Here is an 18001-nt window from a genome sequence, read left to right as displayed (position 1 = left end):
CAGGAACATAGGTTGTTTACTGGTATATCCCTGTATTCTAGAAGAATGCTTAGCCATGTAGGCACTCAATACTTATTGAATGAATTAATGAAAGGTATAGCCTCATCCCTTGATCTTTTGTTACTAGGATTTCTAGCTTTATTACCTGAGTTATGACCAGAATGTCAAAGCTGGAACATTCCACTCATGCTTTCTAAGTTTTTAAACTTTGCTTGGAGGTCTTTTTGAATTTTAAAATTGTGATTTTATATTTCTCTCTCTCTGCTTTATTTTATTTTGAAATATAGTTATGCTATCTGTATATTTATAAAAATAAGAACCAAGATGAAACCAAGTACAGTGTTGTGATTCAGATTTCTGTATAGGTTGATTGCATCCTGGATCAGTGCTTGGGTCAATAGTTATTTCAAATGGCTAAGACCCCCCGCTATGGCCCAGATCATATCTTCCCACTGTGGGAATCTTTTATCAGATTTTTTTGTTGAAAAATTTTTTTTTTGGAGACAGAGTCTCTGTCGCCCAGACTGGAGTGCAGTGGCGTGATCTCGGCTCACTGCAGCCTCCACCTCCTGAGTTCAAGCAGTTTTCCTGCCTCAACCACCTGAGTAGCTGGGATTACAGACGTGCGCCACTACACCTAGCTCATTTTTGTATTTTTAGTAGAGACAGGGTTTTGCCACGTTGCCCAGGCTGGTCTCCAACTCCTGACCTCAAGCAATCTGCCTGACTCAGCCTCCCAAAGTGCTGGGATTATAGGCGTAAGCCACCACGCCTGGCCCCTTGTTGAAATTTAAGATGTACTTATATCTAAGATACTTCCCAGTGGCCAAAATACTGACTCCAGGAATTTGTGATTCTGTCCTGGCTCCTAGTAGTCTTTGCATTTCTATCAACTAACTTATTTTTTCAAGTGCTCACAGACTTTATTCTGGGATGGATATTGGGTTAGCAACATTCCACTTGGAAGCACTGTGGCCTGGTCTTTGAGATTTAGTAGTAACTTGAATCTGAGAGGATTGTCTAGGCAGGGAAAGTATAGATAGAGACAGAATGCTAGTCATCTTTGTTTTGGGGAATGACCTTAGACAGGAGCACAGATACGGGATGCAGAGATGAAACAGCCAGTTGGTGGCTTTGAAGTGGACAACATGTAGTTTCCTCAAATGGGGATTGAAGCTATGACCTAGGGCCTCATTAATAAATGTTCTTATTTGTTAGACTTTCTGGTGATAAAGAAATCAAAGGATAAAATGCTTTGCACTGCCTGTCTTTTCAGACTTTCTACTTGAATCTTAAATATAACTGCAGAAAACATTTCTTGCTCACTTGTCTATTCCAAGCACTGTGCTGTGTGCTTTAAATGTGTCGGTATCTAATCCTTATAAAAATCTATTAATTTAGGCCAGGTGTGGTGGCTCATGACTGTAATCCCAGCATTTTGGGATGCTGAGGAGGGAGGATTGCTTGAGGCCAAGAGTTCAAGACCAGCCTGGGCAACATGGCGAAACCCCATCTCTATAAAAAAAAAATGCAGAACTTAGCTGGGCGTGGTGGCATGTGCCTGTAGTCCCAGCTACTCGGGAGGCTGAGGTGGGAGGATTGCTTGAGCTCTGGAGGTACAGGTTGCAGTGAGCTGAGATCACACCACTGCACTGCAGCCTAGATGACAGAGTAAGACCCTGTCTCAAAAACAAAAAAACTTTGAATTTTATAGAAATTAACTGAGGCTCTGAGAGATGATATTACTGGCCCATAGTAGTAAGATGTCCAGTAAGTGGTGTGCCCAGGGTTTAAATCCAAGGTGATCTGCCTCTGCTTTGCTTTTATACATATTAATCTGACACTCACACATCTCATGTACATGATCCAACTCACTGTCACTGCCAACCTTCTGGTTCTTTCTGGATTCTAGTTCTTAAAGTAGACTTGTTGTGCAGGCAAGTTTTTATTTCTTTTGTTTACCCAGAGGGGAAACTTCAGAAAAGATGGGAGGGGACTTTGAAGTTCTGAGGCTTGTGGGTGGCTCATTACTGGACTGGATTTACTGAGGAGCTTAGGTAGAGTATGTTTTTCACAAGACATCTAGAGAAGTGAAAGCAACAATCAAAATATGTAGGCTTGAATCTTGACATTGTCATTTACTAGCCATACAGCCTTGGCCAGGTAGCTTTATTTTCCTTATCTATAAAGTAGGCACAACAGTAGTAGCCGTCTCACAAAATGGCTGGATAGTTTAAATGTGATAATATCTAAAGCACTTAACACAGTTCCTGGCATATTTTAGACACCTTACAAATATAGACCCTAGTATAAGAATTCTTTAAGCCTGGGGTGCAGAACTAGGGAGGATCAGTCGAAGTCAAGATTGATCAGAGGTGAAACCTGAATTTGCACAGAGAAACAATGTGGTATACACAGAGATAGCCTCCTATGACTTCATCTACATTTTTAAAAGCAGTCATATGGGCTGGGCAGAGTGGCTCATGCCTGTAATCCCAACACTTTGGGAGGCCGAGGTGGGCAGATCATGAGATCAGGAGTTCAAGACCAGCCTGGCTAACATGGTGAAACCTTGTCTCTACTAAAGATACAAAAAATTAGTCAGGTGTGGTGGTGTGCGCCTGTAATCCCATCTACTCAGGAGGCTGAGGCAAGAGAATCACTTGAACCCAGGAGGCAGAGGTTGCAGTAAGCCAGGATCGTGCCATTTGCACTCCAGCTGGGGCGACAGGGCGAGACTCTGTCTTAAAAAAAAAAAAGGCGATCATAAGAGACCAACTATAAACCTGTATGCTAATTTATTTATTTGCAGTATCAGGTAGTGTAAGGAGATAGATTGCTTACCTCTAATAGCAGCTGCAGTATTTTATGTTTGGGAAAGTTAATCAGACTGAGATGTAGTAATGGTTATTCTCAGCACCTGACACATGCCAAAACAATTTAAAAGCAGCAGCAAAACACTACATTTTGGGTTTGATTCCTCATCCTATAATAATAACAACTTTACTCTCTCAGCCTTTGCTTAATTAAAACCCATTTTGTTTCTAATGTTGTATTAGGCATTGGCAAATACAGCAAACTGTATGGCCCAGTTTGTTTGCCAAAAATAGTTACAGAAAGATAAGTACTAAGCTCAATGATTACTGCCCTAAATTCAGTAGAAGTGTAAAGATAGAGAATTCTGTGTTTATGGAAAAATTGATCCTTGAATTGGAGCTTTAAGTAATGGTGGGGTTTGGATGGGTGGAAAGAATGGTTTGGAGATGACTGAATGGTAGTAAAGCACAGGTACTAATGAGTACTTTGCAGGGATCCACTGGAGAATAAATACCCTGCTTAGGGCAGAGTGGTTATTGAAGTCTTGTGAGAAATAAGACCTGTTGGGGTTGGAAAAGAAGGGCTTGGAAACTCCATTGCATTAATGGTTAGATTTGATGCAGTAGAAATTAAGAAGGCTTTGCAGTTAGGAAGTGACATGTCTGAAGTGGTGTTTTAGGAAGACTAGACAGAAAGAATATGTATTATGTTTAGGACAAGAGATTGTAGCCAGCAAGAGGACAAAGGACAGGACTTGCTGACATGGCAAAAACAGAGGAGGATGTACAGAGATACCTTCAAGAGGCTCCTAAGGCTTCTAGCTTGGGAGACTGGAAGAATAGTGGTGCTCTGCTGCTAATTAGAAGAAAGAATGGGTGGAGGGACAAGGGAGAGTCTGGGAAGATGATAAGCTTTGTTTTATACATGATCTTTCCTGATTTATTAATAACAATGTTTGGAAACAGGATATTTCCTGATTGTGTTGAGTTTGCAGGGAACTGTGTTATAGGAAATACGATTTGATACTATTCACAACAGGGGGTTGGCACCCACCCAGCTACCTGTTTTTATAAATAAAGCTTTACTGGCACAAAGTCTTACATTCATTTCTTGTCTGTGGCTGCTTTTGTGCTACAGTGGCAGAGGTGAGTAGTTGTAACAGAAACTCTCTGGCCAGAAAAGCTAAAAATATTTTCTGTCTGTCCTTGTACGAAAAATATTTGCTAACCTCTGCTCTACAAGAATTAAATTTTTCAGTCTATTTCAGTGGTTTGATATCTGTTGGTCTAACCCTCCGTGTTCTACAAGTGATGAAACTGAAGCCAAGCTGATAATGTTTCCAAGGCCCTTCCTGCATTAAGCTAATGAGAGAGGCCAAGCCCAGCTGGAATGCAGGTCACCTGGCTCCTTGGTCAGCCTTCTTTCCACTGTACCACCTATTTCCATGTGTTAGACATTGATAAGCCATGGTCTGATTGGGAACATCTTGGTGATATATCATTCTGTTCATATTTATACATATAGGTGTGATTTAAAACATTTTTATCATGATGTGGATTAATTTGTTAAATATACCAATGCAAAACATTTAGTACACATAAAGTTATCTTAAAATTATTTTAAAGGAACCCTGGTATCATCGTATCATCATAACTAGTCAGTCTTTTTTTTTCCTTTCTTTTTTTTTGAGATGGTGTTTCACTCTTGTTGCCCAAGCTGGAGTGCAATGGCGCGATATCGGCTCACTGCAACCTCTGCCTCTCGGGTTCAAGTGATTCTCCTGCTTCACCCTCCCGAGTAGCTGGGATTACGGGCACGTGCCACCACGCCTGGCTAATTTTTTGTATTTTTAGTAGAAACGGGGTTTCACCGTTTCTACTGGTGACCAGCTGGTCTCAAACTCCTGACCTCCTGTTATCCGCCCGCCTCGGCCTCCCAAAGTGCTGGGATTACAAGGCATGAGCCATCACGCCCAGCCACTAGTCAGTCTCTTATCCTAGTGATACTTTTCTTTTGCAAGTGTCAACAGAATTAAAAATAATCTGTAGTCTGCTTTGGAAAATTACTAGTGAGTCACTAGATGTTGATTAATTAGAGTTTAAATTCAGCATATGTTCTAAAGTAGCAGAGTTACACACATATTTGCCATCTACTTCACCTGAGTTCAGGAGAAGAGTTAACTTGAGCAACAGCTGGGAATAAAAGTACATTGTATGTTGGTACCTGGGGGTATCCCAATAATAGGCATATGTAATGGGAAACCGCTGCTGGGGAAGATTTAGCCAGACACATACAATTAAGATTAATTGACTGGGTCATCTGAAAGTCAAAATTCAGAACCTAGTGGGTAAAGAGTGAGTCCTTTCAGATATCTGGTAGGTCTGGAAGGCAGAAGAATTTCATGGAATCCTGGAGTTTTAGGTTGTGATACTTTATTTATGTAGAATTGAATGAGATGACATTGCTATTAACTTTACATATTAAAGGATTTTAATAAAAGTTATAGACTTGGCAGTGGCTCAGTGTCCCAAGTGGATGTTTCCTATATTTTTTCATTACTGAAAGGGGAAGTCTTTGCAAAGATCAGGTTTTCAACATAGAAAAGATAACATTTTAAACATCAAGCACTTCTATTTTAAAGAGCTCAGAAATCTGTCAGCAGAGTTCTTGGCGCAGTTAAGGCAGGGGTCCATTTCATTCTTAATCCCTGAATGAACTACATCTTCGGTATCTGACGTGGTTGATAGACGCAATAGCAGATGGTTGTTTCTTTTCCTGATGGGGAAAGGAAAGGACAAACAGGATCCAATTTACTTACCAGCCTAACACTGTTGGGAATTGACACAGTCACTAGGTATAAATGATAGAGCAGATACATTTAAACAGGACCCAGTGGGAATTCAGTTTGGGAGTAGAAGAAAAAGTAAACAGGAGTATAGAAATTCCAGATGTAGTTTAAGAATCAAGATTAAGATGAACTCTGAACAAGGAATAATTACAAAAGGTTTAATTAAGTTTAAAATATGCCACCTCCACCACCTTCTTTTATGCTAATTGGCTGCCTGTTAGACCATTGGTGTTTAATTGCCTGATTATTTTGAAAGTCTTAATACTTTTATTTTATCCTTGTGATCATACAAGGAATGAGATAATACACTCAGAATACACTAATGACAGAAAGTCTGTGTAAAGAAATTGAGGATTTGCTTGTTTAGGTATTTTATCTCCTAAAGCACAGTTCTTTCAAATAGCTTTGAAGAGACGTCTTCCCAGAACTTTGTATGCATCTGGATCTCACTTCTGATCTTACTTTCATGGGTTATGTGTGGGTATTTTGGTTGGTGTATGATTGCACTGGAGGGGGTCATTATGAAGAGTCGATCAGACATATTGTCAAGAATTCAGCAGGACATTTCAGCCTTCTTTCAGATACACACTGTGATAGGGTTTAAATGGAAGCATTGGTGACCATTTATTTCTTTAAGAAATATACAAGGTCTGTGCAGCATCATAGTACTGGTCTGTAGCATTACTGCAGTTTAAAAGGAGTCTCATGTTTTTAAAACTGGTCAGTATTCTTTTTTCCCAGGTAATGTCTTTGAAGCTAACAGATGATTTTCCCAAAGATATCTAGGGTTACTTGAAATGTAAGTTTGCTAACTGTAACTCCCACCTTTCTTCTACTCAAGGATGCAAGTGAATGAAGTATTATTATATGAATAAGCTTAAATCTACTTTGATTCCTTTTTGAAAAAGTAAAACATTTATCAACTTTGATTTTTAAAATCTATTACTAGGAACAAATTGTTTTCAGTATACCTCAGAACTAATCAGGGAAATACTGCATTGAAAACCACTATTCTAGAGAAGGGTAATGATAAAATATTAATGGCACTGGCCGGAATACTAGTTTACATTGATAGCCTAAGCAGGAAAATAACTTAGGAACATAAGTATGCTGCCTGTACCCACCTTCTATTATGCCAGTTGGCTGCCTCTTATGCCTGTTATTACTGTTGTTTAATTGCCTGATTATTTTGAAACCTTTCTAACTGTATCTAATCTTGCCTTTTCCTAATTTATTTTCTGCAGTGGCCAAGGTGATCCTTTTTCTTTTTTAAGTAAAATTAGATATTTTATTTTGAGGTAATTTTAGATTCACATGTAATTACAAGAAATAATGCAGAAATGCCTTCCATTTATTCAGTATACATTCATTGGAGGTGTCTGCTGGGCAATGGGGATACAAGAATGAACAAGACAAAAGGGAGAGAAACAACAGACAGTGTTCACACAATGTGAGACTTAGAGGAGAGATCTGAGCTGGAAATTAAGAGTTCTAATCACCATTTGAAACCAGAGAGTGAATAAGATTAACTTTTTTAGAACTCTGAAAAATAAAGGCTTTACAGCAATCTGAGGAGGTTTTACTCAAGAAAAAGAAATAAATCTCATAAGAATATCACCTTTGACCTCAGCTGGTAATATGCCTGTCAGGTGGCTCAAATTTTTTTGTCACGCTGTGCATGTTTGTGAAGTGATTACAGAAGTGCTCTGATTATTGATTTGGGGGTTTTACAAATAAATTTTAGCAAGTAGGCTAATACACAAATACAGAATCTGCAAATAGGCCCAACTATATATTCAGAGAACTAAAGGAAACATGCTTAAAGAATTAAAGGAGGCCAGGTGAGGTGCCTCACACCTGTAATCCCAGCACTTTGGGAGGCCGAGGTGGGAGGAGCTCTTGAGACCAGCCTGAGCAACATCTACATGTGCAACATGTAGAGACCCTGTGTCTACAAAAAAAATTTTCAAATTAGCTGGGTGTGGTAGTGTGCACCTGTAGTCCCAGCTATTCATGAGACTGAGGTGGGAGGATCACTTGAGCCTGGGAGGTCAAGGCTGCAGTGAACTGTGATCATGCCACTGCACTCCCACCTGGGCAAGAGTGAGCCTGTCTCAAAAAAAAAAAAAAAAAAAAAAAAACTAAAGTATGAGAACAATGTCTCAGTAAATAGAGAATATCAGTAAAAAGACAAATTATGAAAAACCAAAATGAAATTCTGAAGTCAAAAAGTGCAGCAACTCAAGTTAATTCACTAGAGGAGGTCAGCATCAAATTTGAATTACCAGAAGAAAGAATCAGCAAACTTGTCCAGTCTGAGAAATGATAGAGCCCAAAATGCATGAAATAGCAGAATCAAAGAGGCAAATGGACAATTCAAATATGAGAGTTGGAGACTTTAACACCCACTCTGAATAATGGGTAGAACAACTAGGCAACAAAGAAATGGAAGACTTAAACAATACTATAAACCAACTGGACTGAGCAGACATCTATAGACTACTCCAACCAACAGCAGCTAAATATACATTCTTCTCAAATGCACATGGTCTATTCTCCAGGATAGACCATGTGTTAGCCCATAAAACAAACCTAAATAAATTTTAAAGGATTGAAATACATAAAGTATGTTCTCTAACTACAGTAAAATAAAATTAGAAACCAATAGCAGAAGGAAATTTGGGAAATTCACAAATAAGTGAAATTTAACCTACCTTCCCAAATAAGCAATGGATTAAAGAAAAAAAAAGAAATTAGAGAGTACGTTTTTGTTGTATTTTGTTTTGTTGTTTTTGAGACAGGGTCTCACTCTGTCCCTCAGACTGGAGTGCAGTGGCAGAATCATAGTTCACTGCAGCCTTGAACCTCCTGGGCTCACGTGGTCCTCCCACTTCAGCCTCCCAAAGTGTTGGGACTACAGGCATGAGCCACCATGCCCAGCCCAGAAAATACTTTGAGATGAATGATGAAACACAACATACCAATATTTATGGAGGGAAATTTCTATTTGTAAAATGTTGATTTTAAAAAAGAAATATCTTAAGCCAATAACCTAACGATTCACCTTAAGAAACTAGAAAAAGAAGAGCAAATTAAACTGAAAGCAAGCAGAAGGAAGGAAATAATAAAGATTAGAGTATAAATAAATGAAATAGAGAATAGAAAATCAATAAAGGAAAGTAATAAAGTTCTTTGAAAAGATTGACAAAATTGATATACTTTCAGTTAGACTGAACAAGAACAAAGAGAATACTCAAATCAGGAATAAAAAAGGAGATACCATCAACCTTACAGAAATAAAAAGGATTATAAAGGAATACTCTGAACAACTGTTTGCCAACAAATTACATTACTGGATGAAATGAACAAATTTCTAGAAAGATAAAACCCACTGAGGCCAGGTGCGGAGGCTCAACGCCTGTAATCCTAGCGCTTTGGGAGGCCAAGGCGGATGGATCACATGAGGCCAGAAGTTTGAGACCAGCCTAGCTAACATGGTAAAACGCCGTCTCTACTAAAAATACAAAAAACAAATCAGCTGGGCGTGGTGGCACACACCTGTAGTCCCAGCTACTCAGGAGGCTGAGGCAGGAGAATCGCTTGAACCCGGGAGGCAGAGGTTGCAGTGAGCCGAGATTGTGCCGTTGCACTCCAGCTTGGGCAACAAGAGTGAAACTCTGTCTAAAAAAAAAAAGAGAGAGAGAAAGAAACCCACAGAAACTGACTCACAGATAAATAGAAAACCTGAATATACCTATGACTAGTAAAGAGGGTAATTTAAAAATTTCCCACATCCACAGGGCCTCACTGGACAAAACATTTACGGAAGAATTAATACCAGTCCTTCACAAAGTATTCCAAAAAATAGAAAAAGAGGGAACACTTCCCAACTTATACTATGAAGCCAGTATTACTTTGATACTAAAACCAAACAAAGGCATCCTAAGAAAGAAAACCACAGACCAGGCCAGGTACAGTGGCTCACGCCTGTAGTCCCAGCACTTTGGGAGGCAGAGGCGGGCAGATCACTTGAGGTCAGGAGTTCGAGTCCAGCCTGGACAACATGGTGAAACCCCGTCTCTACTAAAAATACAAAAATTAGCGAGGTGTGGTGACACGCACCTGTAATCCCAGCTACTCAGGAGGCCGAGGCAGAATTGGATGAACCCAGGAGGCGGAGGTTGCAATGAGCTGAGATCGTGCCACGGCACTCCAACCTGGGTGAGAGAGTGAGACTCTGTCTCCAAAAAAAGAGACAAGAATTCCAGAATGTCCACTCATGCCACTTCTGTTCTTATTGATCTCTTTGCCTCTATATTCTCCTCACCTTCTCCTTTTTTTCTGGGCTGTTGAATACGTCTGTAAAAACTCTTACTTAAGGCTGGGTATGGTGACTCATGCCTGTAATCGTAGCTCTTTGGGAGGCTTAGGTTGGGGGAACATTTGAGGCCAGGAGTTCAAGACCAACCTCAGCAACAATATGAAACTCCATCTCTACAGAAAAATAATAAAATAAACTGGGCATGATGGTGGGTGACTGTAGTCCCAGCTACCTTGGAGGCTGAGGCAGGAGAGAGGATCACTGGTACCTAGGAGTTCGAGGCTGCAGTGAGCTGCCATCGTACCACTACACTCTAGCCTGGACCACGGAGCAAGACCCTGTCTCTTATAGTAAAAAACAAATGGGCCGGGTGCAGTGGCTCACTCCAGTAATCCTAGCACTTTGGGAAGCCGAGGCGAGCAGATTGCCTGAGGTCAGGAGTTCGAGACCAGCCTGGGCAACACGGTGAAACCCCATCTCTACTAAAATACAAAAAATTAGCTGGGCGTGGGAGCGTACGCCTGTAGTCTCAGCTACTCGGAAGGCTGAGGCAGGAGAATTGCATGAACCCGGGAGGCGGAGGTTGCAGTGACCCGAGATTGCGCCACTGCACTCCAGCCTGGGCAACAGAGCAATCCGTCTCAAAAAAAGAAAGAAAGAAAGAAAGAAAAACCCAATTCCTACTTAAGTCACAACATAGCATAAGGTAAAGGAAGTAACATATAACCAGCATAGTATCACCTTTCTTTAAAATATGTATATATTTGCAGTAGTCACATATTAAACCCATGCTGTGTAACGTGTATGTAGACATAATACTGGAAAAAAATTCACATTGTTAATACTGGTTATCATTGAGTTGTAAGATTTAAGGATAGTTTTTATTCTGTTTTCTAGGTTTTCTATCGTAAATATTTTTGTAATGAGCAGAAATCTAGTAAATAGTAATTAAACTACAGATTTCAAGTGATTTCTTTTGGATGTATATCCAAATGAAAACAACAAAATTATCTGTTTTCCCCATAAAACCCCATGAGTAAGTTTCAGATCCTTTAGTCTTCTGTTATCATTGGCCTGTATGATAACTTTGTGGAAATCAGCAAAAAGTACCATCACCCTCTAACTCCACCTTCATATGGTTGCCTTTCAAAGGTCTTCCGCCTTCTGAGGGCAAAAGCCTCATTGGGGCTTGACAAGTGGACTGAATTTCAGCCCCCACAAACTCCCTTGGCTGGTTACTTTCGTGCCATGCAAAACTGCACAACTCTGTGACATGGCCTTATTCAGTCTGTCTTTCCCCCAGTGTATGATTTAGCTCTATCCTAAGTCTCTAAACTTGTTTAATTTAACCTTTCATTCACTGAGTGTCAGCTACGTGACATCACGCATTGCCGTTACATCAGATAACCTTTTCCCTCCTCACATGCCACAATTACTCTCACGTTAATTAGTTTGCTCATTCCAGCTTTGTATTTTTGGGCTACATTCTCCCCTATCCATCTAGACTGCTATCTCCCCGAGAATTCTTTTCCTTGGAATCTTTGTGGCTTCCTTCAGTCAGTATTATTCTTCCTGTCTTCAGTTTTCTGTCCCGTTTATTCTTCATGTTATTTATCTTATAGTTATTTTTCATTCTAACAAATAGTTATTGATGTTCATTCATGGGTCTGGCACTGTTGTAGGCACTGAAGATACAGTGGTGAAAGAAACAGACTTTTGCCCTCAGGGAACTTACATTTTAGTGGTAAAATAGTTAGTAAACATAATTGATTCTTTGAAACACGTGTTCAGTTTGTCTTAATAGCTATAGAATTGTAAGCCCCAGGACTAGAAATTATATTTAAGAACAAAAAATTGTTTCAGTATCTTAAGTATAAGATGTTTCCTAGATACTCATTAAAACTCTCAAAAGTTTGTTGGTGACCTTCATTTTAATTTACTTTAGCTGAGAAGTATTTTGTGGCATATATTTGTTTTTTAGTGTGGTCTTAGGTATTTATTGCAAAAGATTGAGGACAAGTAGTATAACCATATTTTATTAGTGAGGTGTTATCTCATTTTAATTTACATGAATTTTTTCAGTTATTTATTTACTTTTATTTCTTTATCGTATCTTTTCCTCTATATTCAAGAAGGTACAGGTATTTGGGGCATAATACTGAGATTCCCTTCAAGTCAAAGGATATTAACTGAGTGCTTGACATGTGAAGATCCTAAAACAGGTGCTAAGGGGGATAAAAGTATAAAATAAGATCTAGTACCTGTTTTCAAGGGATTTAGAGTCTATAAGGAAGAACAGATAACAGATATGAAAAAACTCTGGCTTCAGTTTTTCTCATTTGTAAAAATGATCAGATGTCTCATTTAGTTAAATGACAGTGGAAAATAAGTCTAGAGTGATATTCCTGTTATTAGCTCAGATAAGTGGGTGCAAGGCAAATGAGCTCTTGAATTGGAAGCTTATACAAAGCCCCCACTATAAACTAGTTCCGCCTTCACAATAGAAACCTTGATGGAAGTAAAACAGTCGAGTTAATAGGTAATGAAAATGTGTGTGTGAGATACCATGCTTAGGAGTTATGAACCTCTTGATCAGAAATTTAATTATCAGGCATATTCGTGTATTTTAAAATGCCAGGTAAACGGCAATATTAAGAGCTAATTAAAAGAATGTTAGTATTTGCTGAAACTGCATAATTGGAGAAAGTTAAGTTTAATTTGAGACATTGGTAGAGAAAGTTAAACTTTGCTTGTTTAGGCCAGTGCAGGAGCATGTTTACCAACAATCCCTGTGGTAACTTAGAAGGCATGGAGATAATGATAATAGAAAAACAGAAGTACTGGCCAGGTGCGGTGGCTCACGCCTGTAATCCCAGCACTTTGGGAGGCTGAGGCAGGCAGATCATGAGGTCAGGAGATTGAGACCATCCTGGCTAACATGGTGAAACTAAAAATATAAAAAAATTAGCCGGACGTGGTGTAGTAATCCCAGCTACTCGGGGGGCTGAGACAGGAGAATCACTTGAACCTGAGAGGCAGAGGTTGCAGTGAGCCAAGATCATGCCACTGCAGTCCAGCCTGGGCGACAGAGCGAGACTCTGTCTCAAAAAAGAAAAGAAAAACAAAAGCACTTCTACTCCTAGCAACTCTCAAGAGTTGATGCTCCCACAGTATTGCTGGGTTACCCACAACTATACTGAAATATTTTATTTCTATTTCTATGCCATGCTCACTCTTATTAGGCCACTGCATGTGTTTTTCTTGTCCTGGAGTATCTTTCTCAGTTCACTCTCTCTTTGCCATGGCTTATTCCTACTCATTCATTCCTACTCATCTTAGGTGCCACTTTACCCAGAAAGTCTTTTTTGGTCCCCAAATTTGAGTTAGATTCTTCCTACCAAAGGTATTTTTAAAAAGTATACTCTCTCATTGTAGCTATTTGATTCTTAGTAACTGCTTCCTTACTAACAACTCTGACTAGACTGTGATATCCATTAGGGCAAAAATTAGATTGGCTTGCATCTCCAGTACTTAGCACGGTGCAGGTATTTAGCAAATGGCACTGCTTTGCTAGGCACACACATTTTGATATGGCTGTTTTTCTTACAGGATTTTGTTTACAGTGGATTTGGGATATTATTTATAGAGCTGTGCTCTTGTCCTCAAGTTTATAGTCTAGCTGGAGAGCCATAGTGAAAGTGCATAAAAAAGTTAAATAATAGGGCCAGGGCATTGGCTCACAACTATAATCCCAACACTTTGAGAGGCTGAGGGAGGAGGGATCACTGGAGGCCATGAGTTTGAGACCAGCCTGGGCAGCATAGTGAGACCTCATCTCTACAAAAATTAAAAAAAAAAAAAAAAAAAAAAAGGTGTGGTGGTACACAGCTGTGGTCCCAGCTCCTTGAGAAACTGAGGCAGGAGGATCGCTTGAGCCCAGAAGTATGGAAACTTCAGTGAGCCATGATTACCCTAACTGCACTGCAGCCTTGGCAACAGAGTAAGACACTGTCTTAAAAAAACTAAAAATAATGAAAGGTAAAGGCCAGTATGAGTAGGTTAAATGTTGGCCCAAGGCAGAATAAATAGCCCAATTTAAACATTTTTAATTTAAAAATGAACTTTGGACTCATTTTTTATTTGTGAAATAGAAATAATATTGCCTGCCTTGCCAGTCTTACAGATTTGTCATGTTGAGATATGACAAAAAAACAAGATAATACAGTAAAACTTATTTGAAAAAATAAAAAAAAGTTCTAGAAATAAGTGCTACAAAGGAGAAATTTGAGAGTGTTTGACAGCGAACCAAATAACATGACCTCAGAAGTTAGGAAAGGATTCTGTAAGAAAATAACATTTGAGCTGAGCTTTAAAAAAAGCTTTTCTGCACCTACCTGAAGATATGACTAAAATTAGAGCCTTAGAACCACCCCCTTGTAAGTGCGTAGCACACTGGAGGAGTTGAGCTGTTTACCTCATTTGCTCTGATGCAAAAAAAAAAAGGCCGGGCGCGGTGGCTCACGACTGTAATCCCAGCACTTTGGGAGGCCAAGGCGGGTGAATCACGAGGTCCGGAGATTGAGACCATCCTGGCTAACACAGTGAAACCCCGTCTCTACTAAAAATATAAAAAATTAGCTGGGCACGGTGGTGGGCGCCTGTAGTCCCAGCTACTCTGGAGGCTGAGGCAGGAGAATGGCTTGAACCCGGAAGTCGGAGGTTGCAGTGAGCTGAGATCGCGCCACTGCACTCCGGCCTGGGCGACACAGCGAGACTCCGTCTCAAAAAAAAAAAAAAAAAAAAGAGAAAGGAAAGGAACCCCAGAAAAATTTGATTGATTTGTCCAGAGGGTTTTTATTTGTTTTTTTTTGTTTTGTTTTTTTAAGATTTAAGTCATATAAATGAAAAGATATATTTCTAAAAAGGGTTTTGATGGTCTGAAAAACTCATTAATACACTAGATATTTTCCTTCTATGAAAAAATGATGTCAATGTAGCATTTGTATTTAAAGCAGTTCCTGAACTGGCCTCCTTTAGCCCCACTGATATTGAGGATAAGCCATATGTTTTACTATCTGTAACCAGAGTGACCCAGCTGTGGTCATAGATACTAGGGGAAGACAGGAACAGGAAAGAAAAAAAAACATAGTAATACTTCAGGTAAAAATAACCTGAGATTATTATATATAATTTGACTCATCTATATGGTAGCAATGTTCGTAAGTAATTTTTTTAAACTGCAAAAATGTTTTTATTTGTATTGAGACTGTAGTAGAACTTCCTTATAGTGTCTGTTCCCTTCTTTAATATTTTCTTATGTGAAATATTCATGCAAGAAGACTCATTCATTAGCAGGAGAAAATTATGTCTCTAATTTTTGCCTCATTAAGAAGTTTCACATTATATAACAAAGTTTACTGAAAAGTCACCATTTTCTTTTTGACTTAGTCATCTCATTTTTGATAGATTGCAAAGGTCGACTGCAAGGAAGTACTAGACATCATTTGTAATCTGGAATCTGAGGGGCAGGATAACACAGCATTTGTTCTTTGTACGACTTACCTTACCCAGCAGCTCCAAACTGCAAGTGTATATTGTTCTTGGTAAGTATATTTAGTTTTACACTCTTTATTTGTTAGTACATAGTATAGCATTTAGGGTTTATGTAAAATGTTAATTTGTTTCTAATTTAAAACCTAGCATGACCTGTGAATAGCTTCTTGCTTCCACACACAATCATTTAATTAAAAATATCATTGGTTTAATCTAGTCAAGAAAAGGTAAAATGTTCCTCTTGATCATCCCATAATGGGTTGTCTGTTAACTCCAATATATGTCTTCTACCTTGAAGATAAAATTTTGTCAATATGAAACAAACCTGTGTTAGTTAGATTGTTTTTCTTTTCATTTTTTTAGTATCTTCTGGGTAGTCACTCCCCATTCTTATTTGGGAACCCACAAATGAAAAGGATCAAATTATCTAGGTTTCTAGGTCAAACTAGCACTAAAAAAGGAAATTCACTTGAATAGTAATCTCTTTTGCAACTTTGGAACTATATAGTTGAATTGCATTATTTTGGTTTTAATTCAATTTATATCTTGTTTGCCTACAGAATACTTAGTTGCTAAAAAGGAAACAGTAAGTGTATCCGTGGTTCTTTCATTCTAACTGTATTGAATCTATTTAGGCCAAAGGGACAAACCTGATACACAGGAAACCTCTAAAATGTAAGACTCTCTGTCAGTAAGTATCAGATTAGTGGTATGGATAATGCTATAGGAGATCAGAGAGAGGTGCTCACTGTATACCAGAGTATTAAAGGTGTCAGGGAGGAAGTAATATTTGAGATTTAATTCTAAGAATGGGTTGGATTTGCATTATCTTGATTAGAGGAGCTCTGAGTATTTCAGAACCTAAGGATGGCTTAAAATTGGAAATGAGCATTTTGTTTATAGGAAAACCTAGTAAAGCCTTTTGTGTACTTCAGCCCTCATTGATCTCCCTCTGGATCGTCTGTCTATTTTTATAGTTTTATGGTTAATACCATTGTATGTTACTATATTTCTTTTTGTTTATTATTTTATGTAGAAATTTTGTGTACTGTAATCTCACCCAGTCCTCATAATAATCATTGCACAGGTGAGGCAGTGGGAGGATCATAGGGACCAGAGAAAACTTGTAATTGTCCATGGTCTCAAGGCTAAAGTGGTAGAGCTGAGATTCAAGCCCAGGTTTTAGACTTCTAATCCAGTGCTTTTCTTCTGTATACTTGTTTTCTTGGCATAGGCCAAAATTCAAATTGTAGTTTTTTACCACCAAATCCACTATGCCAGAGTTATACCTCCTGTGAGAAAGGAGATAGTGGGATAGGGACTTAAATATAATTTCTTTATAATGAAAAAATATCCACCATTATAGCTAGGTTTTCAGTACGAATAATAAATTAAATCATATATAGAATGTGTTATAGATTGTGTTTAAAATTTTTCTCCCCTTCTTCAGTCAGCCACCATTCACTCTTCCAGAGCTGTTAGTGGCTCTAGGATTAATGCTGTTCTTCTGTAGCAGGAAGAGATGAATGGAGATTTCCCTTTGTGGCCTCCTCAGGAGCTATAATGAGTAAAGGAAAGAAAATCTTAGTCATTTCACACTTTGTTAAAAGGAAGCTTCTTTCAAGCAATTCAAGGAGCAATTGCATCTTTTTTTTTTTTTTTGAGACGAAGTCTTGCTCTGTCACCCAGGTTAGAGTGCAGTGGTGTGATCTTGGCTCACTGCAACCTCCGCCTCCCGAGTAGCTGGGATTACAGGTGCACCCTGCCACGCCCGACTAATTTTTGTATTTTTGGTAGAGACTGGGTTTCACCATGTTGGTCAGGCTGGTCTCAAACTCCTGACCTTGTGATCCACTGCCTCAGCCTCCCAAAGTGCTAGGGTTACAGACGTGAGCCACTGTGCCTGGCCACATCTTTTTTTTTTTTTTCCCTTCCATTGTTTTTGAAAGCTTTTTTTTTTTTTTTTTTTTTGGTAGTGGGATGCTGGAGTTAGAATATTAGAATAACATAAAACATTGAATTTTGGCCAGGCATGGCTCATGCCTGTAATCTCAGCACTTTGGGAGGCCAAGGTGGGTGGGTCAGCTAAGGTCAGGAGTTCAAGACCAGCCTGACCAACATGGTGAAACCCCGTCTCTACTAAAAATACAAAAATTAGCCGGGCATTTTGGCAGACACCTGTAATCCCAGCTACTCGGGAGCCTGAGGTACCAGAATCACTTGAACCTGGGAGGCGGAGGTTGCAGTGAGCCGAGGTCATGCCAGCCCAGGAGACAAGAGTGACTCCGTCTCAAAAACAAAAAACAAAAAACATTGAATTTTACTAAGGAAAATTAATCACAGGAATTCTGTTCATATGAGATCTTTTGTTATGCTTGAGGTAGTGGGACATAAGGAGTATTTGTTTAGAAAAAAATTTTAAATTAAGTGGTATTTTGGATAAGAGAGATATCAGTATTTTT

The 18001-nt window shown here is 39.0% G+C and overlaps 1 protein-coding gene across 3 annotated transcripts in view; it reads left to right on the top strand.

Annotated features, from left to right (window-relative positions):
* Positions 1 to 18001, top strand: part of RLF (RLF zinc finger) — a 79237-nt gene that overhangs the window by 45491 nt on the left and 15745 nt on the right. For 2 of the 3 annotated variants that reach the window (XM_003815422.5, XM_034962209.3), the window contains one exon: positions 15453 to 15589. In XM_003815422.5, the coding sequence (XP_003815470.3) occupies positions 15453 to 15589 (137 nt within the window). Of the gene's footprint in view, positions 1 to 15452; positions 15590 to 16174; positions 16215 to 18001 lie in introns of those variants that run through there. The other variant, XM_034962216.4, reaches the window with a different exon arrangement.

This window comes from Pan paniscus, chromosome 1, assembly GCF_029289425.2.
Source record: "Pan paniscus chromosome 1, NHGRI_mPanPan1-v2.0_pri, whole genome shotgun sequence".
In the NCBI taxonomy this organism is placed as follows: Eukaryota; Metazoa; Chordata; class Mammalia; order Primates; family Hominidae; genus Pan; species Pan paniscus.
The sequence above is the reverse complement of the archived record's forward strand: the minus strand, read 5'-3'. Positions and strand labels throughout refer to the sequence as shown.